This window comes from Streptopelia decaocto (genome assembly GCF_964273445.1).
Source record: "Streptopelia decaocto genome assembly, chromosome: Z".
NCBI classification, from domain to species: Eukaryota; Metazoa; Chordata; class Aves; order Columbiformes; family Columbidae; genus Streptopelia; species Streptopelia decaocto.
Window position 1 is genome coordinate 19,132,632 of NC_138657.1, and position 22,478 is coordinate 19,155,109.

Genomic DNA, 22,478 nt, shown 5'->3' on the forward strand with positions numbered 1-22,478 from the left:
TTATGCAGTAATTAGGGGATAATTGTCATTAACCTCGCAAACAGTAGTTTACCCATATTGTTTAAAAGGCTCCAGGATGCATAATGACAAGGTAATCTGTCAAAGCGCTAGGGGGAAATATTAATAAGATTTGTGCAAGCCTGGATAGAAAATATGCAGAAAGCGGCCACATTAAGCTAATTGGTGGATGAATATACACTTGTAAAAGTGCTTCTAATGGCACGTTTGCTGCTCTCCAAATGACTACTGTTAATGTGGAGAAGTGGGCTGCCTAGAAAGTCAGGACTGCTGGGACAAGAGGGTATTAAGACATGCAGGCACAGTTATTATTACTTTGTACACCGTAATATAATTTCCTCCACTTTCTTTTGCATTTCAGTGCCTCTAATAGATAGCTCACTTCATGTACCATACCATTTTTATATTCTAGTGACCTTTCCCTTTTTGGTGTCACTTCTGCACCCCGCTACCTCCCTTTGGCATCATGTTGACACCTATGACACACCTGGGTTATTTGTTGCAAATTTTTTAGCTAAACAATCAAAGGAAAAAAGCCTCATTAAGATTGGGTTGTATATATTGCAAGTAATAATGCATAGTCCTCTAATGAATACTAAAGATGGAAATAAATCTCCCGGTTCTGCTGCCATTCATATACCCAGCATATAGTACAGAAAACGAAGCCTGTAATGAAATCCAGTTTGAGTATAACTTATTGGCACTTTTAGTCCAGTGTTGTTGTCCTTGGGCAACTTCTCAGTCCCTTACGATGTCCCTGATTAGGCAAATTTCGTGGTGACTTCGTGGCAAGTTTTACTCACAGGCCTGGGAAGGCTCAGCTTTTGTTACTTTCATTTTCCAGTTAGGATTATAGCTTTAGTCAGTTTAGATTTAAAGTGAGAAAAGGACCATCTGATAATCTGATTTGAGTTGACTGTTAGATACCTTGCCCTGCTTTTGGTGCAATTCAGGTTAGATGGAGCAAAGATGTCAGACATGATTTGTTTGTATTATCACATTGTGCATTGGGGAAGGTCTTGTCTGAAGAGAACCTGGGTGTCTCTTGTCGCTGTGTGTGTTGCAAACACAACACCTCATTGGTGTTCTTGGTGAATGTTTCTCGTAAAAATTATGCGTCATTCTTTCAGTGCTGGTGAAACTGAGGCTCAGAAAGAGGGGATTAAGCAGCTTACTAAATATACTAAAAGACTGCCAGACCATAGAAAACATAACTTTACTTCTCAGGGAGTTATGCAGCACTGACACCAAACAGCAAAACTGCAAGTGATTTCAGGGACTGATAGTACGAAGGCAAATTTTCTTACACAGCATGCCAAAATGGGCAACTATATGTGTAAAAATTGGTGTGGATATGAAAATCCGTCATTACTGTGGTTATATGCATGCTGGGTATTTTCTACCGACTTACATCCAAAATTGTTTTGTAAAGTTAATTTATAGGTGGAATTATTTCAGTGGTTTGCCATGTTTGTGTCTCTGTTTACATCCTATGCTAAAAGTCCCCATGGCAGCTCATACAATCTAAAATTTTTGCCTTCATATACTGCGTGCTTGGTGGTTGATTGCCTCTAGGAGCCATGTCTGCCTAAGGGCAAACACTCAGTTACTTGCCACAAGTTAGTGGCAAAGCTTCTTCAGAGACATTTCAATGAATTTTCCAATCTCACAGGTTTAGATAAGCAAAAGCATCAAAATATTCCTGTGTACTTATGGTCCAACATTGTGGATTTCAAAGCTGTTTAAGGAATTTGAATTCTCTATAAAATATACTGTATAAAATCTTGATATTCTACCATTTGATGAATGTGAGGAAAAATGCCTCACCTTTAGGATTCATTAAAAAGATTTTTGTGAGCGGCATCTGGTCACCTTGCATTAACTCCTTGTTTAGGAAAGTCTTTAGAAATATTTTGAAAGTCTCAACCAGAACTAATGACGAAGGGACTAAGTGTTTGCATGTGAAAATTTGTGCAGTTCTTGGGGAAGAAGGGGCAAAGGGAAGTAGCATTGGTGTTTTGTAATAAATGTCAGATAATTAAATAATGACAACTGCCAAAAGATTACTTTGGATCTTGTTAATGTTGCTGAATCAATGTGTATCCTTCCTACAGGAGTTCCGCCATTGCCAGTTACAGATTTTGCCATTTAACAGGTTATCGCCAACATTGACAGTTGTAAACCAAAGCAAATACCATTGACACCATAGAAGGTATACCACTGTAAAACTGGTAAATGCAAGAAGACTATCAAGCTCTGGCTGTGCTTAGGTTCTTTTCCTCCAAGTGCTGACAGAGGTTTACTGTGAAAAAACTTGTCAGGCACCCAATTATAAAGAGGCTTGATGTAGTTCCTATGATTAAATAAAACTCAAACTGCTGTGATTAAATACACTGTAACCCCACATTGATCTATCATAGTTTTAAAAATAAAAATCCTCTATGCAGTGTTATTCAGGAAGAAAAAAAAAAAAGTCACTGTCTTGTGAATTATACATTCTTATCTGGTCCATAATCAAGAGCATTCCATAACAAAGTGAATATTTTATCAAAAGTCAAACAATATGTTTTAAAAATCAGAAGAAACACTTAAAACTAATGCCCTTGCATCCTAATAGCTTTACTGGAGTTACAGAGGTGAATACACATTCATGAAGAGCAGGAAAGAGTTCAAATTAATGTTTCTTTTCTGAAAACAGTAATAAACTCTCCTCTAGCATCAGTTTGCATGGACGCTTTATAGTTGGCATTTGACAGTGTCATTATCTTTTAGAGCATTGCTTCCGAATACATTTTAAGGTGGGTGAACCAGGAAAATGAAAAGGCATTTTGCAATTGGGTTGCTCTATGAGGAAGTTCAGACCCCAAAAGGAGTCATGTGTTGGGGATCCAGTATTTTCCTACCACTCCTTGCAAATGGGTCCAGAACCAGCACTCCAGCAGGTTGCTTGTGCAGGGGTCTGTGCTGCTGGCATATGTCTTTGGGATGAGATATAAAACAGAGGACCTGCATACTTTTGGTCAGTAAAGACCCTGTAGGCCATTTAGCGAGAGCGTGGGTGGTTAACGGCGGTGTCCTGGCTGGGTTTCAGCTGCGGTTATTGCATTCCACCTCCTTACGTTCCATCTGCAGTTTCAGCAGGACATGGTGTTCCTCACTTTCACTCCGAAACCGTTGAGCAGTGCTCCTGTGTGTTGTTACACAGCCGCTGTGCTCCACCATGGTGGTACGCCCCCGATATATATGCAAACAGATTTGGCTCCACATCATGTTTCAGGGCTAAGTTATGTCAAAATTACTTTCCAACATGGTCAGTGGAATTACTCTGGATTTGAAGTGCAATTACTCTGGATCTAAAGTACTGCCATACTTGACCCAGTGTCTACAATATTAGTTAGTAAAGTTTGCAAAGGTCCTTGGGGATCCTTTTGGTCAAAATGCAAAAAACTTTTGCTGCTGAATGCATGAGGAGGCCTGGAGTCTAATGAGCAATTGCAGCAAGTATGGCTACAAACCTGGAAGAAAAAGTAACTATAAGCATGCATAGAAATAAATAAAATCTCCTTCATGTTACTCTTCATGTGAATATATACTATCGGTGTAATTAAGAGTTATACTTTAGGGAACAACAGGCTTCTGCTTTTCCCCTGCTGTAACTTGCTGGTATCCTCATGTGTACACTGTGTCTTTGGGGCAAAGAAAACGAGTCCAACATGTAAGAGAAAGGGGGTGTCAGAAGGGAAGAAGATCTATCACTTTTGATTTTTTCTAGCAGAGTAGAGGCTGCAGTGAAGCCAAAAGATAAAGATTTCCATTATTGACTGAAAACTCAGTAGTGCTGCACTGTGTTTACTCCTGCTGCAGCAGTATAGCTCAAGGAGAGGACTGCTGACACTTAAACATGAGTTTGTTCATCTGGTTTCAGTTGGTGAAGGGGGGCTGGTGGGAGGTGGATGAGAAATGACAGATGAGGGGAAAAAATTTTAACCATGGCTCTTTGCAGTCTGGGTGTGTTAGATCTCATATCAGTTGCAGATGTCGCAGTATGGTGAGCAAGTATGCACACCTTTTATTCATGTTTGCAGGAGCAAAGGTGAGTGAAGTTCAGCGTGGTAAAAACACCTATCAGGAAAATGAGTATGTGATTGTATATGTGAGTATACATTTATATGGAAAAATAGATATATGACTAACTTCTCTCTTACTAAGGTCAGTGGGAGTTAGCCAAAATGAGCAAGAGGTGTTGCACATGGCCCCATCTGTGCTAATGTGAGCTGATGTGTTGCTGCACACTTTGGGTGAATTTTACCCCAGGAGCAGTAGGACTACCCATAGTGTAACAGCTTGAAATTTAATTGGGAAGCAAAGAGATGCTCCTGGGAAATTCAGCCAAACAAAAACAACAAACCCTAAATCATGGAAATTATGTAGGCTTTTCTTTATTAGAAACAAATGTTGATTTTATTTTTTTCTGTCTACACCCTAATTAAAACCATCCTCTGCAATTATAGTATGACCAAATTAATATCTTTATGTGTTTTTCAATTGTTAGAGCTGCACTTAAAATGTTTCTTTCAGATCAGCTAGAAAATAGATAGCTCTTTAGGAAGGGCTTATGAAAGAAAGGTTTGTGATAAACACCAGGCTTGCTTAATTATTTAATCAAACATGTATCTATGTAGTATTTTGTAACAGAGACTTAGTCAATATGCATCAAAAGTGGCAGTTTATGGTGCATCTGCAAACTTGCTAAAATATAAAGGCTAGCAATGTGTTTTTCCATATAACTTTCACTGGTTCTCAGAAGTTATCACAGCAGTGCCCCAAAATAATTCTTGACTGCTTCCCAGAACGTAAGGCTTGTTTAAGAAGTTATTTTATTTTTTTAACCCTTCTATTTATCTCAACTCTTGTATAATCATCTCTCACTATGTGTTCATCCAGCTGTATATATATACATTTTGCCTATGCCAGGACATTAATCAGCAAAATAAAATAAAACTGTAAAATGTCTGTGGTGTGTATGTGTATGTACATACATGTGTCTGTGTGAGTGCAGACATACAAAATTACCTGCAGGTAGTGCAGGCACAGGAAAAAATGAGGCTCTTTATAGTGTATAGTAGTGTATAGTGTATTGTGTAGGCTGTTCTTATTTTCTAAATAGGCAGTTTTTAAAAAGGAAGGTTTTAAAGCTGAATTGAAAGCTTGAAATTTGTAAAGCCTGAAGGCCCTTAGGAAATGAGGAAATTCTACCCAATTAAGGTTCTAAAAATTAGAGTGATCTTTGTACCCATCTTCTGTTGTAGCCTGTTTGTGTCACTCGAGATAATCATCTTGACACCCATCACTTGTTCTGTCTGACCCAGAAGTTTAAGACAAGATGTACCCTAACATATTCTGACACATCTCTTCCTAGCATACGGTCAGCAAAATGAGGAGGCAAGTTCAGGGTGATTAACCATGACATCACTTTATAGATCTAATGCAGTATGTGTGTATATGAGTCCATGTCTATACAAATAATGGAGTCAAGTTTGTGTGCGGAGTTAGCAAAAGATTCAAGGTTGTGTCTTGTATCCTTAGAGGTTAATTTAATCTGATTTAGAGATTGAAAGATTTTCTTCATCTGAAATTGTGAGAGAGCTACCCACACATATAAAATAAAACAAAAATAAAAACAAGGCTTCATGGGCAAAGAAGCAAGAGGATCACTGTGTGCTGTATGGGTTAGGCTTTCTTGTCTACTGCCTGGCTGAGAGCTGTAAACCTGCAGTGGTATCTTTATACTCACTGACTTTCTTGTACACATTGTCACAGGAGGCTTGGTTTAATCAGTTGTAAGCTGAAAAAAGTAATATAAATTGGAACCTTTTGTCATGAAATATTTAAATGTGGATAGGATTTAATGGCTTTGGGGAGAAAATTTAGCATGAGAGATTGTAAGAAACAAGAAATCGATTACATGTAAGAAAGGACTTGAACCTCTAATCAAGTATTACCATATACAGAAAGATCCCTAGCCAGTTATAGCTTAATTCAAAGGGATAATGGTTTGATTTTTTTTTGTTAATTTTAAGTTTTATCAAAAAATGACATTCCTATTCGCTCTTTATCTAGTTTTGCATAATACATACTTTAAAGAATTTGTGGAAGGCCATCACTATGTAAATATTGAGGCATATGCTACACAGTATCCATAAGTAGTGTGTTTTCAGTGAAATATAGGTATCTGCAATGTTGCTTTGCTTTGCTGGGGGAAAAAAGCCAAGCAACTTCTTGCTGAAAATTAGCAAGATCTAGCTTGATATAACTAACTAGTAGGAGTAGGCAAGGATCATGTAAGAGCAACTTTCTGATTCCCTGCTGTTTCTATGACACCGGTGGTAACCCCATAACAATCACACCCTCGACTGCCAGTTTCTGTGATCAGTGGGACTTAGCAGCTGCTAAAGGTCTGGCCCGCCTCATTGCAAATCCTGGAGCTAAATTAAACAAAGGCTGGTGGCATCTCATTGAGAGGTAGCTCATGTAGCCAACTGCCAGCTTCTCTGAGTTAAGCTGTGGAATAACTCCCCAAAAGCACACTAAGAGCCCCCACATCTGGGCGATGTCCACCTGTGCTGGGTGCGCTGCTACAGAGTGAGGGGTTGTGTTGGTACCACCTCCCACTGATGTGTGGGAGTCTGCTACAGGCTCTGTACCTACTATTCTCATGAGTTATTGTCATCCTGGCTGTATTTAGTTTTTATTTACTTAAATAGCCGTTTTTGTAAAGGATCCATCTGTTACATAAGCCTGTGAGTGATTAACAAATTAAAGCAAAAACAAAACAAATTACTACCAGTAGTACATTACAAAGCAGCCTGCAGCTGGCTGCAGACAGGAATCCTAATTCAATACATGCAAGCAGTGTAAATTAGACAACATTATTTCCATCTTCAAACAATGTAAGTTACAGTTAAAAGGAGTTAAGTTATTAACTTAGGTTAATACTTGTGGCTTGGGATTAGAAATGTGTGCGTATAGATTGGGTCAGAGGTCACAGCAAAGTCCTGGAGACCAAAATCTGAACCAAGTCTGGTTTTGCAGTTCCAGGGAGGAATTACTCAAACGCAGAACCAGTATGGTTGTCTGGAAGTTGTAGGAGAGGTATATGTAAGAAGCTCTAGGTCACACACATGAGGGGAGTAGCCGAAGTTAGTTTGATGGGAAAAAAAAATAACCTTAGAGTCTTAAAATATGAAACTGTCCTTTAACTGTTTGTTTGTGGTGTTCGTATTTTTTTTTTCTTCCTCACTTTGCCCCATTTTAGTTTAGTTTTGTTTCAGTTGTTTTGTTGTTGCATGGGGTTTTTGATGTTCTGGGTGATTTCTACTACATAGCACTGACTGCCTGTAAAATGCTGCTCCATCGGACAGGTAAAACTGGGAGAGTGTAGAAATTAGAGCTCTCCACAGTGCTTAAAGGTGTTCAAAGGCGGCGACATTTCCTGATAAATCTGCAAATGAGAGACAGCACCTGCATCATGGTGTTTCATGCATCACTCTGTAAATACATGCTGAATGTCTTCTGCATAGAAATGGTTTGTGGGACTTTGTATCTGGTTTAGCTGGGTAAGATTTTCCATAATTAATTGCTACTGAGGGTTGCATTGTCTTATAAGTGAATTGTCATGGGTGGAACCTGTAGGTTTTACAGTTGCATGTAAGGTACCAAAACGTACATGGCATTCACCTCCATCATTAACTTTGTATGCAAAGAGGTGACACAGATGAGAACCGCAATAATAAAATCAGCTGTAATGAAACAAATATATGCTTTACTATTTGAGGCAAATTACATTTACTCTAGAAAATGTGAGGTGAGAGAAGAGTCAATCCCCTGAAGATAAATAAATAAATGAGACTGGGGGTTGAAGGGAAGTGAGAAAAGAGAATGGTATTTACAGGCTTCTCAATCAAACAAAAGTTAGTGGGTTTTGCAATAGTGGGTAGTCGAAAGTGTTCAGGTAAGGTTCTGAAGCTGAAATTCGAGATTTAAAAAGATCAGAGACAGTACAGTGGAATATCTTGCAAGGCTTTCGACCTGTTTAATGCATGAGGAAGCACTGGAATAATTCTGTTCTGATGGCCTGCAACAGTGCTTGTTGGTTATAGTTACTTTGCTGAAGTTATGTCCAGCATTTGCCCAAAAGGAAAGATGCCAATAAAATGATGTATTCATTATAGAAGTATTTTAATATGTTTTTATCAATACATGCTGGAATGGATTGCCTGACATTACATTGCAGAATTTTTAAGTCCTACCTTCAGGCAAATCTCACGCTTACTAGTAAAAATGAAAGTGTGAAATGCTTTTTAATGTATATTTAACAACAGATAGTCTAGTGATTACTGATGTGTATTCTCTCTGGATTTTTCCCTTGCTATCAGAAGGCAATGTTAAGAGACAACATTTTTACACATTTATGCTATCTACATCCATCAGATGCTTACTTTTTACATATTTTTAACCGTCATTTATAACAAGGCTGAAAAAAGTAATCTCTTAAATCTAAACCATACCAAGATTGCAAGCTTAGAATCAATTGCCAGTTATAGTCCAGTTATGCTTAAAACCAGTGCCCCAATTTCTTTTGATGCAAGTTTATATGCAAGTTTATAATGAATATGTTTTTCAGTATTGCCGTCACGGGGAAAAAAAAAAAAAAAAAGAAGAGTAAGGTACAAGTGTTATGTGCTATTTTTAAGACTTTGCCTTGCATCAAAATTTCTTGTGAGATGGCCCATGAGTGACTTTAGTCTTATGTCTGCTTATATTTAAAAAACAAATCTATCAAATGCATTTATTTAGCTCTTTCTTACAATGTCAGCATTTAATAGCAACTAAATTACAATTTTCTATATTTTACATTGGAGTGCACAGCAACATTTAATGTTTTACGCTAATGTATGCCAAACAGTAGCATTGTGCGCAGATCACTTGTTAAAATAAAAGTATTGAAAGCATTTTAGATCACAGAGCCCTGTGGCCAACATGTTGTTTGCTCTGACATTATTAAACTCAATCTGTTTCTCTGACTGTGACTCTAAGTACTGTATTTGTATGGCTGGAAAGTTTGCATTTTTTGGTTGAGTTCTATTAACACTCTTTGCATGTTGTTTTTTGAGCTTAGTGTTTCATGTTCAGGCAGCAGAGCAACTTCTATTGAATTCAACAATTATGCAGAATCAATAAGTTTTTTTTCTTTGTGTTTGTCTTTGTTGTTTCTTTGATATGGCCTCTAGGATGCTGCAGGCAAGGTGCTGGACCGCTGGGCCATCATGTCCAGGGAAGAAGAGATCATTACCCTTCAGCAGTTTCTGAGATTTGGAGAAACCAAATCCATCGTGGAGCTGATGGCAATTCAAGAAAAAGAAGGGCAGGCTGTGGCTGTGCCATCTTCAAAGACAGATTCAGATATAAGGACTTTTATTGAAAGCAATAATCGCACCAGGAGCCCAAGTCTCCTTGCTCACCTGGAGAATAGCAACCCTTCCAGCATTCATCATTTTGAAAACATCCCAAATAGCCTTGCATTCCTACTTCCATTCCAATACATAAATCCAGTTTCTGCTCCACTGCTAGGGCTGCCTCCAAATGGTCTCTTGCTGGAACAGCCAGCAATGAGGCTCCGTGAACCAAGCCTTACAACCCAAAATGAGTATAATGAGAGCAGTGAGTCTGAAGTTTCCCCTACGCCTTTCAAGAACGAGCAAACATCCAGCAGGAATGCTTTGACCAGCATCACAAATGTCGAGCCCAAAACTGAGCCAGCCTGCGTCTCTCCTGTTCAGACACCTACGCCTGTCAATGATTTATCGAAAACAGAACACACTAAAAGCTCATTCCGCATTCACAGAATGAGGAGAATGGGGTCAGCCTCCAGGAAAGGAAGAGTGTTTTGCAACGCATGTGGCAAAACTTTCTATGACAAGGGTACTCTTAAAATCCACTACAATGCCGTTCACCTGAAAATCAAGCACCGGTGCACTATTGAAGGCTGCAATATGGTCTTCAGCTCTCTCAGAAGCCGCAATCGCCACAGTGCTAACCCAAATCCCCGCCTCCACATGCCTATGCTAAGGAATAACCGCGACAAAGATCTAATTCGTGCTACATCAGGTGCTGCCACTCCAGTCATAGCAAGTACAAAATCCAACCTAACTTTAACAAGCCCTGGGCGCCCACCAATGGGGTTTACCACTCCCCCTCTAGATCCTGTACTACAGAACCCTCTTCCCAGTCAGCTGGTATTCCCAGCTTTAAAGACTGTCCAACCTGTTCCTCCTTTTTACAGAAATTTACTTGCTTCTGGAGAGATGGTGAGTCCTCCAACCTCTCTCCCTACCAGTCCAATAATACCAGCAGTGAGTGGCATGGAGCAGCATCCCCCTCCTCCTTCAGAGTCATCAGTACCTTCAGTGCTGATGCCTACCCCAGAGCCTAATGCTGACCTTGCCCCCAAGAAGAAGCCAAGGAAGTCGAGCATGCCAGTTAAAATTGAAAAGGAAGTTATTGATACTGCCGATGAGTTTGATGATGAAGATGAAGAGGTGAATGACAGCAGCACAATGGTGAACGACATTGGTCATGATAATCACTGCCATTCTCAGGAGGAAATGAGCCCAGGCCTGTCTGTGAAAGACTTCTCCAAAAGTGACAGAAGCAGGTGCATTTCCAGACCAGACATAAGAAGGGCAGACAGCATGACATCAGAAGACCAGGAGCATGAGAGAGACTATGAAAATGAGTCAGAGTCATCGGAGCCCAAATTGTGTGAGGAATCCATGGAAGGTGACGATCGCCTCCATGAACCTGGTGAAAAATCTATGATGCACGGTGACAGACCAGATGAAAACCACAATGACTCTTCCAACCAGGATGTCATTAAGGTGAAGGAAGAGTATACAGACCCTACATATGATATGTTCTACATGAGCCAGTATGGACTGTACAATGGAGGCAGTGCCAGTATGGCTGCCCTTCATGAAAGTTTTGCTTCCACGTTCAACTACAGCAGCCCTCAGAAGTTCTCCCCAGAAGGCGAAATGTGCTCCAGCCCAGACCCCAAGATCTGCTATGTGTGCAAGAAAAGTTTCAAGAGTTCCTACAGTGTGAAGCTTCACTACAGAAATGTTCATTTAAAAGAGATGCATGTCTGCACAGTGGCTGGCTGTAACGCTGCGTTCCCATCACGGAGAAGCAGAGACAGGTCAGTAAATATTAATTGATTTTCTACATTATTAAATGTGTTGAATTATGTAAGAATAGGCAGTTTAGGATATATGAAGAAATAGAGAGGTGCACACTAATGACAAGTGACAATCGTGTTCCCATGACATTGGGAGAGTTTTATCACTTTAAGATTTTCATTGTTGCTTGGCATTCAGAACACTATATATTGTGCCATCCTTTTAAGTGACTGGCTAGATAATAAATGTCATTGTTCTTTCTGTGTGCCTGTGAACGTGTGTATTGTACTTCTGTTTATAAGCTGCAGCTTTTATTACATTTATTTTCTTCTCCCTGCAGCTTTTAAAACAAGAAAAGCTTCTATTAAATATATAGTAAATTATATACTTTGCAAATATCTCCATGCATGCATATCAAAACATAGAATGAGGAAGGAAGGGAAGGGGCAGATGGACGGTTGGATGAATGGATGGAGAGAGAGAACGGAAGGACTGGAATAAAAGAATTATTTCTGTCCCCATAGGGTCATATAAAAGCAAACAGGAAGCATTAGAAGACTAGCCTTTCTTCTCTTCCATTTTTTAAACTAGCTGCTATGTTTTAGCAAGCACAAGTAAATATTAAGAAAACAGTTGTTTCATTCTTTATTAGAATTCAAACACCTCTCTATCCACTATGGTAATTTAATCTACTTTATCTTCTTTTCTGCAAGTGAGCAACTCCCTTCCCTACAGATGGGAATTATGCACACTCAGAGAGGAGAGGCTAGACCCCCTACATATTTTTAAGATCAGCCAGGGTATATTCTGATGGCCCATCAGATGACATCATGCCCTAGCTATGCTGCATCAATACTGAAACAGTTTGGCTTAAACAGAAGCAGCTGGTCCTTAAACTCATGGGGTTTTTTGTTTGGTTTTTGGTTTTGGTTTCGTTTTGTTTTGTTTTTTATATACACTGTACTTTTTGATTCCTGAGGAAAATGTAATATAAAAGGAATTTGTTGAGGTGGTAGGATAACACAGTTGTTTCATACTTCTGGATAAAAGCTCTCGCATGTGATTATGATCATATTGTCACATAACAAAATCTTTCTGGTTCGTGGAGTGATGGTGAGATTGGGTTGTCTTTTCTTTTACTTGTGTTTCATATTTTTTTCATTATGTTGTAAAAATTCAGCAGACAGGAAGGAAATTAAACCTAGCTAAACATTTCACACACAGTTCCTTTTTTTTTTTTCCTTTTCATTGAAATTGATGTGCTTTGAAAGTCAATATATCATGTCATATAAAATGAAAGCAAGTCAATGTTGAGGATACTGAGGAGCCAAAAATCACTATTTTGATGGAGAGTCCAGTCCCCAAATATCTCATGTCCTCTGTTACTGTTTATGAAATCCACTAAAGAGAAAAATAGGAGTACATATAGGAAGGCAAGTTCAAAACAGTAAGAAAAACAATGCAGAAAGTTTGCATTTTAGTAGGATGAAATCAGTAAACATGAAGCAGGTAAAACTAAATTATGGCTCCCTTCTTGGGGTATTCCGATAACTTTTATGGGACAAGCTTGACAAGGGAAGCATGTGAGTCAGTGGTGTAATCTATGCTGAATTTAGATACATGCAACCTATTTCAGTTCCTGCAGTTGCACAGGTTTTGGCTTGGTTTGTCTGTTTCAAGTGATTTATGAGAAGTCACTTGTAGTAAGCAAAACAGCTTTGCATTCAGCATGTGAAGTAAGAAGTGGCTAGCTTTAGGATTTGGAACTTTATGCTATGTATTAAATTTCTGCAGGAATCCATTGATAGATTGTGCTAATGCTAAACTTAGCATAGTAAGGATGTATATGTTCTAAGAAAGAGATGAGTGTGATGACATAAGCCAAATATTTCTGAGACAAGACCATGAAAAAAAGGCGCAGTTTGAAAATATTTTATGAACTGTGTAGAATACTCTTTTTAAGCTTATTGAAAACAAGCCATAAAATAAGAATTTGATTCAGGAACTTAAAATGCAGGCTGCATATTTAAATATGTTATTATTTACATATCATTTTGAGTTGTGTGTGGCAGAAAACCACCTTTTCATATCTTTCCACTAGAAACATATGTTTCCATTATGTGTTGCACTCAGGGCAAAAGAAATTCATAGGCATATCCTTTAATTGCAAAGATTTAAGAGACGTTATGCCCTTCAAAAAATTAAAAGATGTGGCACAGTTTGTGTGCTCATTGAGACTTTTTGTAAGCTCATCCCCCTCCTGGTTTGCAACTCTTGTCTGGAAATGCCTCATGGTTCTTGATAGTTCTTTCAGATACTTGAGTGAGAACATTTTCAAAACTCCTGCAGGGCTATGCCTTCTCATCCAGAAGTGCTATGTCTAGGAATGTGCAGAAATGAAAGTGTATGTACAGCATATAGCAGAAAGTGGATGAAAGCCTTAATGAAACAAGCGTTTTAAATATTATTTCTTCTTAAAATTTATTACTTCTTAAAAAAAAAAAAAGTTTTTTTTTTCTAAATAAAGTTAGGACATGAAAGTTAAATTAATGTATTATCTCTCTTTTTTTTTTTTTGCAAACTGTGTAATTGCCCATAAGATTTTTCTATTCAATTTGTTTTTATTTTTTGCTGATATGCCTTTTGAATTTATACACTTATTTTAGAGTCGTTACCTAAGTATACAATTTCTACCTCTTCAAATTATAGAGAGCACCTCAAAGATAACTAAATTAATAGTATTTCAAAGTAAGAACTTCTTTCATCCATTTAAATCAATTTCACTTATGAGCTCAGAAGCATTTTTCTATTAATTACTGTAGAAGAAATAAGAAATAGCTACCTAAAGCACACAATAATAAATCTTGAATAATATTTGTAAGGTATTGGTGTTCCATTTTGGACACATTATAAAAAGTATGTGTTGTAAGTAACATAACCTTTGACTAACTGGAGAGGGGAGCAAAGCAGAGTCCTGGCCCTTACCATCAATGACCCAGTAATTCCGTTCTCCATTCTGAAAATTAGGCAGTATTGCTGTTGAATAGTCAAGCTCCACTGAGCCTACATTTAAAAATGCCATTTTTTCATCACTTTGTGAGCTACAAGTAACATCACTCATCAAATCAATGTTATACATAGCTGTATCTTTGATCTTTTCCCCCAACAGATAACTCTTTCTATATTTATTTTCCTGGAAGTGCTACATTTCTGAAGACTACTTTTTCTTCCATCCTTTGCCAGCCACGCCCTGAATAAGATGTTTATCCATTTCTGTTTCTGTACTTACTTGAGATGTCTTTTCTTCTAAAGGCAAGATGTTAAGGCTACATCTTGTTGCAAGAAGGCAATGGAGAGAAAAAAGAAAAGAGACCATCTTAAAAATTATGTCAGTGGTCAGGAGCAGTGTCATAATTCTCCTTTTGATCAAAAAGACATCTTTCTAAATAATTTTTTTAGGTGGAAAAGAGAGAGAGGAACAAGATAAATTCATCTGAGAACTGTGCTCTTGAATTGATAGAAGTATCCTTGCAAAGTGAATTCTCTCTGGACTCAGAAAAGGTCTGTCCTGTGAGTGAGGAGAAAAGGTCTGTGGTCCCAGTGGTTAGATTCCCTTGGGATCTGCTTCACAGCCTCATGTGTGAGTCTCACCTCAGCAGATTCTGACTTTGCCTTACAAAGAGATAGATGTGGTTGGTCCCTGTAGCTAGCACTGAGGTACAGCTGTTCGGGGAATGATCCTGACCTGTGGAGGAGACGTGAGAATGGGAGGAGGCTGCAGTTATTTCCTGTCCAAACACGACAGCAATGCCGAAGTTTCATCTAAGAGTCCGTGTTGGAGGGAACATGCAGAGGTGAAGGTCTGAAAGGTGAAGCTTAGAGTAGTTGCCTTCATTTGTGGCTCTCACCTTTAAGAGCCAAGAATTTTGTGGTCAAAACCACTGATTAAACAGGAGGCAGGTGGGCCTTCTGCCTTCAGTAAGTCTTGTTGAGAAGCTGCTGTCAGATCTGGAGGAGAAATACAGACATCTTCTCTGTCATCCTTAGTGCATGCTAAAGCCCCATTTCACCTCAGTAATGGTACTATTAAAATCTGTATTTCTTAAGCTAAGATACAGCATTAGTAACAATACGTTACTACATTTTCCTTTCTTTCAATGTATACAAAATAAAGTAATTCTCAGTGGTACCTCTTCAGAGAAACAAAGCAAGAACTTTTCACTTTGTCTTTCTGCTACTAAAGCAGGGACTATTAATTGCACAGGTCTGTCTTTAAATTTTCTCATGAACTGAGCGTGTATGTGTGTGTGTATGTGTTCCACAAGATGGTAAGGGTGATTGAGCCCCATGAATAAATTTAAAAACAAAATAATATCTGCTCAGGGTGACTTATAAATAAATATGAGGCAGCTATTGGTGCCAAGTGTGATCATGCCACTTGATTGCTAGTTAAATCAGTCCAGATTTAAACATGTAAACTCCTTGATTTGTATGGAGAAAGACATCTGTAGGTGGTTTATTAAAACCTGCTGATGTCTCCAGAACTAAATTTGTGCAGATACAGGCCTCTGGGTAGCTGTACTGAAAAAGCAGAGACATACTTTTTGTCTGGTTACCTGACTTTCAGCCCTGTACAGGTGTGCTTGAATAAATTAACATCAGTTACCTATGATGAGCCACTGCATACATTATCAAGGGAAGTGAAGATGTGAGAAAGCTGCTACTTGCCTCCTATTATCACCTCCTTGAGACAACAGCACCCATTTTTTCATCATCCTACTATGCCTGGAATCTTCTACAGATAACTTTTTATAAAATTGTTTCCTACAAATGCACTCAATTCTAGGAACAGGTAGCTCCAAGAAATAAAATATTTCACACCAGTCCATGATAACTATTACTGTATTTCCCCTGTCATATACAGCTTGAATGTCCTCCAATAAGAACAAGGAAATCAGGTTTTAAGACATTAGGTGTTTGATGAACCATATGTCAAGAGACAAAAAGGCTATTTTATATGTTTTTTAAAATATAAACATATTTACACCTATACTACTGTTTCTGGACATGATGCAGTTCATGAAGAGGCTCGCTGCATATCCAATACAATTGTATGAACCATTAGGTTTTCTCTCGCAGAGTCACTAAGATCTGTGTCATTGCTAATGCTCACATAACTCTTCCTTACCCAAGAGAACCTGGATCATAAAGAAACATTTTGTGCCACTCCTAACACAGAGCTAAGCGCTTCCATGAGTAGTCATGTTGAACACAGACTGCCTGTCATATTGCATACTCACCCATGTGAACAGGAGAAGCAGAATTAAAACTAGAATGCATAGAACTAATTTCTTCATAAGATTTTAAAAATTTTATTTAAAAGAAGATAAAAAAATTAAAACAAGCCCTAAGGAGGCTACTTACATGAGTAAAGAGTGCAGGATCTGCTCTGGCGCAGAGGGAGGTCTTTTCCAACTACACATATACATTTGATTTGGGCTTGAGTTAGAGGTAGTGGTTGTTTTTTAAAACAGTCTGTTGCCTTCATTGTCTTGTTCTTTTTTGGAACACAAAAATTATACCACTTCGAGAGTACTGATTGTCATGAAGTGCAGGAAGTCTCATTTTTGTGTGAACCTACAAAGTAAGTCCAGAACTTTTCAGTGACCCGAAAATTTTATTTAAATAAACTTCTATGCTGCGATTAAGATAGGTGATATGCATAAGTGAAACACTGAAAATACTAGCCAAAAGCAAAACATGCATTCAACAATATTTTCCCCTGGTATGGGTTGTGACAAATAGTGTAGATGTTTAATTTCTTTTGTCCAGCTTTCCTGTGCAGGTTGTCTGTGTTTTATGTTTGGTGGAAGAGATTATTTGGCAAGACAGGACTGGAAACAGGAATGCTTATTCATAATATCCTGGTTGCCCCTAGGTTCCTAGGAAATAACTGGAAGAGACAAAACTCTTCTCCAGAGAATGGGAGAAAATTGAATATTTTCCACTTTTCTGAGTAAAAGTGAAGCTGTTCCCCATATACAGAGACGTTCCATCTTTCCTAGAGTCTTTTGGAAGTGGAGTAAACAAAACATCTACCTACATGAAAACTGGTGAGGTAAATCCTAGAAACAATATAGGAAAAAACCCCACAGCAACAAGAACAAACACATCCCACCCAAAACAAACAAACAAAAATCCCCAAATAAAAACAAAACAACCAAACCCCACAAGCAAATAGTACATAAATAAATAAATAGATTAATGACTAAATAAATAAATAAGTGATGGGGAAAAAACTACCAGCTGTGGATGACTCCAAATAGCTACAACACTGTTTTGGAGAATTGTGTGCCAGTCCTGTCAGTATGTCTAGATACAAGTAGATGTTGTCCACAGATTTTTAAAGTAGAGTTACATGGCAGGTGATCAGTATAGCAAAACAAAGCTCATTTGTTTTCCTATTCCTTTACTTTTTTATAAGATAGTTCTTGGCTAGTGGACCCAGATAGATTGATTATGAATTACAGGGAGCCTTTTGCTGTAGCCACCAACGTCTGGGGCACTGGCCTGAAGACAGTTGAGGCAGGAATGTGTCTTAGTAAAGACAAATTAGTAAAGAGATGTTACTCAAAAATACTTGGCAATTTATGAGCCGTATAGAAACAAAAACTCAAACCCCACTTTCTCTAAATCTGGGACACCTTTTCATGGTAGTGCAAGTTGCTAGTGGTTAGCAAATCTGAAAGGGAATAATAGCATATTTGTAAAGTAGAGACTATGATTGCAAGAGTACACTGTGCGGTTAGAAACAGGTAAGGGGAAAGATAACCAGGCTGCTGACTACTCATCTCAGGGCAATCTTGAAGGAACACATGCAGAGTTATCAGGGAGTTAAATACTTGGCAGTGCCAAGGAAAGACTATGTACTGTGTGGGTACTGCAATTGCACTTCAGGGCACTGTGCACAGCTTTTCACTAGTGCTTTATGCTGACCTGTAGTACCACGGTCTTCTGTCCTTTGCCTGTCTTCAGAAAAGGTGGCCAGCTGTGCCATGCATCATGCACCAGGATTCATTATATTAGGCTGTAGGTACTACTGTCAAAACCATTCATTCCCATCCAGCAGGCACACATAAAACGTTCCCAATGGCACTAGAGATACCTCAGAGAGTCTGTCAGGACCTGGGGTAACACAGGAATATCTCAGGTGTGATACCACTTACGGCTCTTCACATGTTGACCTTTTAATGGCAAACACTGGATATTTCCTGAAAAGTTTTGAGCCCACCACTTCTAAAGAAAATCTAAGGCTTTTAGTAGTTCTTCCTACATCCCAGCAACATCTTTTAAACGAGCAGTTTGCCTCATGCTAAGCTAGTTTTTTCTTTTTTCCTTTTTTCTTTTTTTTTCCTTTTTTTTCATTTTTTTAATTAAGAGCTCATTTCGCATTTGAGCTTGCCCTAAAAAGCATTACTTAAAAAGATCTAAGAAATAATTTAACATTTTTGCCATAAGGCACCTGCAAGCTTCATATAAATGGGCCCGGAAGAGAAATGAAAGAGTTTTACATTTGCCAAATATGTACACTGTCATAAAAATAGAAAGGATTGCAGGACTTTGTTGGCTTTGTGTATAAATGTAAAGTGGTTTGTTCTGTATGGGGGAGAGTGGGATGAGACAAAGAAAGGATGGGATTGTAATAAGAAGATATTTTTTGCTGTCACTTTGGTTTTGCTTTTGTGGAAGCGAAAGGAAAAAAAAAGTCCTAAATTATATGTCCTTGTCAAACTATATGAGTCTGAAACATAAGCTGAAATTATAAGTTTTATAAGTTGTTATTTCCAGTGTTACTGATTTTGATTCTAGTGCTTTACAAACTTTATTGCTTATTTTATTAACTAGGGAAAAGTGTTTCCCGCTTCCAGTTCAATACATTTTTTCCTTTCTCTCTCTCTTCTTCCCTCTTTCCTTCTCTCTCTCTCCTTCTCTTTGTTACTAAAAAAAAAAAAAAAAAAAAAAAGCAATTACACTTCAGCCACTTAAAATTGAAAATACAAATGGTACATAGTTAATTTTGCTGTCCATAAATCTTACATTGTCTTTTTGTATTTAACACACAAAAAGTGGAAATAAAAATAGCCCAAACATGTATACGTGTGTGTGTGTCTGTGGATGCATGTACTGAAAGAAAGCCTTACATATAGCTGTGTTGGTAGATACAGATCTAAAAATACAATGGATAGAAAGAGAATTTGGATTCCCCCTCAGAAAAGGTAAATGAGCCCTTGTTTCGAGAAGATGCACACAGATGATATATTATGCAAGACTGAGAATCAAGATTTCATGAGGGGAGGAGGCAGGAGGGGTAATAGATCCTGCGCTGGACGTCTCTCAGGTCTGATAGCTAGATAGGGGAGCAGCACTAATTCTGCAGCCTTTTTAGTATGTTCTGTCACAGAAGGGGCACTGCTGGGTCAGTCAGCTCACTAGTAATTGTGTTTTACAGACTTCTAAAGCAATTGGCTCAGTCAGTCCCAATTCAATAAAAGTGGAGAGCGAGAGTGAGAGCACTTTTGTTCTATTTTTTACTCGAAATTATTTCATTCAGCAGTCTGTCTTTTTTATTACCAGGATTTGACATTAGCACTCCAAGCTATATTAGCATCCATTTCAGCAGTTCAGTAATGGTATTAAAAAAACACTTAACTTCAACGGTGAATGGTTGTATGACAGTACCATAAAAATCCACATTAAAAAAAAAACTTATGTATTTGTCCCTGCAAATTATTTTTCACTTGTTTAACCACTTCAAAACTACACTCTCTTGACTGGTGTTTGCAAGAGCTCTAGCAGCAGGGAAGGCTCGTAAAGGAGCTGAGAAGCAACAGCAGCAACAATGGCATAAAGGGAAAAATGAAGATATTTAAAGAAAAAAAATAAAGTAATAGGAACATGCAAGTACACATACATCCACAAGAAAGCCTTCTCATTTTGGATGGGTGCCTGTCATTCATCAACCAAAGTAGGATTTTAAACTCAAATCACTCAAGGTAAAATCTTTGGCATCTTCCACATTTCTGGGATTTAATTTTGAACCCAGCACTCTCCAAGCTTGGGACGGCAGCCTAACTATCTTGGCACTGCAGCACGCTCATAAATGACTGAATCACGTTCTAAATTTTGATTAAACATTCTGTAATTAATCAATGGTAGACATGAAGCAGTTGGCAAGGTCCAGAGCTGCAAAATGTTTAAGACATAAAACATTACAAAGTAATTAGAATGTGCTCCTTCAAGAGAAGGATTGCCTTCAATAAAGAGGTAAATGATAGCATCATGTTTATTGTGGACGTAGGCAGCCAGTGCAATATGATAAACTGCAGGAGATACACATATCAGTAATCATCCGCATTATTAGTGTCATTAATCATAATTCTAAAAATATGACAGCAGCAGCCAACTTTTTGACCAATTTTGCCTCTGCCTGTTGGCCGTTATAACTTCACTAATAGACTGCAGAGCTCCTGTGCGTGGCAGTTTGCATTGAGAATGGAAGGTTAATTATATTTGAGCTGCTGATTCCTTCTCTCCTCGGAAAAGACTGAGCACTTTGACAATCCCAGGAGCTCACTGCTGTTAAACCAGTAAAAGTACTTTATTGAAATTTTCTTTGTTGGTCAGGAATGAGTAGATGTTTCAAATGAGATATAAGCGCCAGGCTGGGACAGCCGCTAATGTTTCTTCCAAAATAATCCTTGGACAGCAAGCTGAACTCATACTTCCCTTAGATATCTTTGCACAGTCTCTGGTGGATGGGTAAAAAGTTGAGAATTTAATAACCGCTGACAATAGTATGTATGGAAGAATCTCAGAGGATTGAAATTACTGAGGAGTTGGGGAGTCAGTGAAGGGAGGTTATAGGATAATCAGCTATCAGTTGACCTGAAAGGGGTACTTATTTAGTAATGTAAAATTACTAATAGAGGAATCCTGTTGAAGTGCCACATCGTATTTGGTTTTATTGCTCCTCTGCTATTGTATAAATAAAACCAGCATTTTTAGACAAACAAAGCAGTGAGAATGAGGATTACCATTGCGTTGTGACCAAAATAAATAGTTTACATATTTGCTATGGAATGTGAAATCCTACAAAACTATCCCTGGGTCTGAGGGTTTAACATGAATTTGAACTTATAATACAATCAGTAAAGAGTCTATGAGCCTTCTAAGCAAATAATGAGATAATGTGTTGCTTGGTTTCAAAGCAGAATTGGGGGAAGCTACATGTTCTGAGTTTTATCTTTTTTGCATTTACTGAAACTTGAAACTCAGTAGAATTCCTGAGTGGGATGCTGAACTGAAGGGACCGTTTGCATAAAATCTTGCAAAATTATCACATTTTACATGGTTGTTGTAACAGTAAAATGCAATGAAGGATGAAAACTTCCAATTACAAAACTTGGATCATGTAATATTTAAATGATTTAGGTTTGGGAAAAAAAAAAAAAGTTAATTCATGCAGTTTGGCAACAGATTCTGCCTGGATGTTGCCTCAGTACTTCTTAAAAGGAAATACACCTTGTGTGAAGGACCAGCAAAATGATTCAACACAGGGGAGATGAGTCCTAATGCATGACTGCTGTGCAGGGCCTCGTGAATTGCCAGCACAGGGATAAACTTTTCCGTAGAGCATGTGTGGATTTTAGAAACAGCTTATGGCAATTTGGCTGATTGTCAATGGTGCTGAGCACCTGTAATTTCCATCGAAGGACGTTGTCGTACGTAATATGACCTCCTCATGCATGTAACATTGCTACACTGAGTTAGTTCACTTACGAAAAATTCCATCAGATAAATCTTCTTATTCTAAACTTTCTCAACCAGTCCGGATATTAGACAAGAGTGCTGGCTATTTTGTAATGAGTCTGTTTTGCTTCCAGGCAGCTAGTAAAGTGAGAAGTTGAAGTGTTGCAACACAATTTTGATCGTTTCTGAGTAACTTTGGCAAGTACACCAGTGGTTGTGCTTTTTGTTTGTAATATATTTGATCTTTAATGGACAACAATAATAATATATTAAGAGTGCGACATAACCTCGATGCTTCTGAGCACACACAGCTGTTGTGAAAGTATAATTCTTTTCACACCATAAGGACCGTCTCACTAAACACCTCAACAGGTATGTACTGGATTATTGGGCCTTTCAAGAATCCTGAACCTG

At 38.2% G+C, this 22,478-nt stretch overlaps 1 protein-coding gene across 1 annotated transcript in view; it reads left to right on the top strand.

The window, feature by feature from the left end:
• Window positions 1–22,478, top strand: part of BNC2 (basonuclin zinc finger protein 2) — a 322,413-nt gene that overhangs the window by 289,573 nt on the left and 10,362 nt on the right. Inside the window, exon 5 of the mRNA XM_082074538.1 lies at window positions 9,309–11,275. Coding sequence (XP_081930664.1) covers window positions 9,309–11,275 — 1,967 coding nt within the window. The remainder of the gene's footprint in view (window positions 1–9,308; window positions 11,276–22,478) is intronic.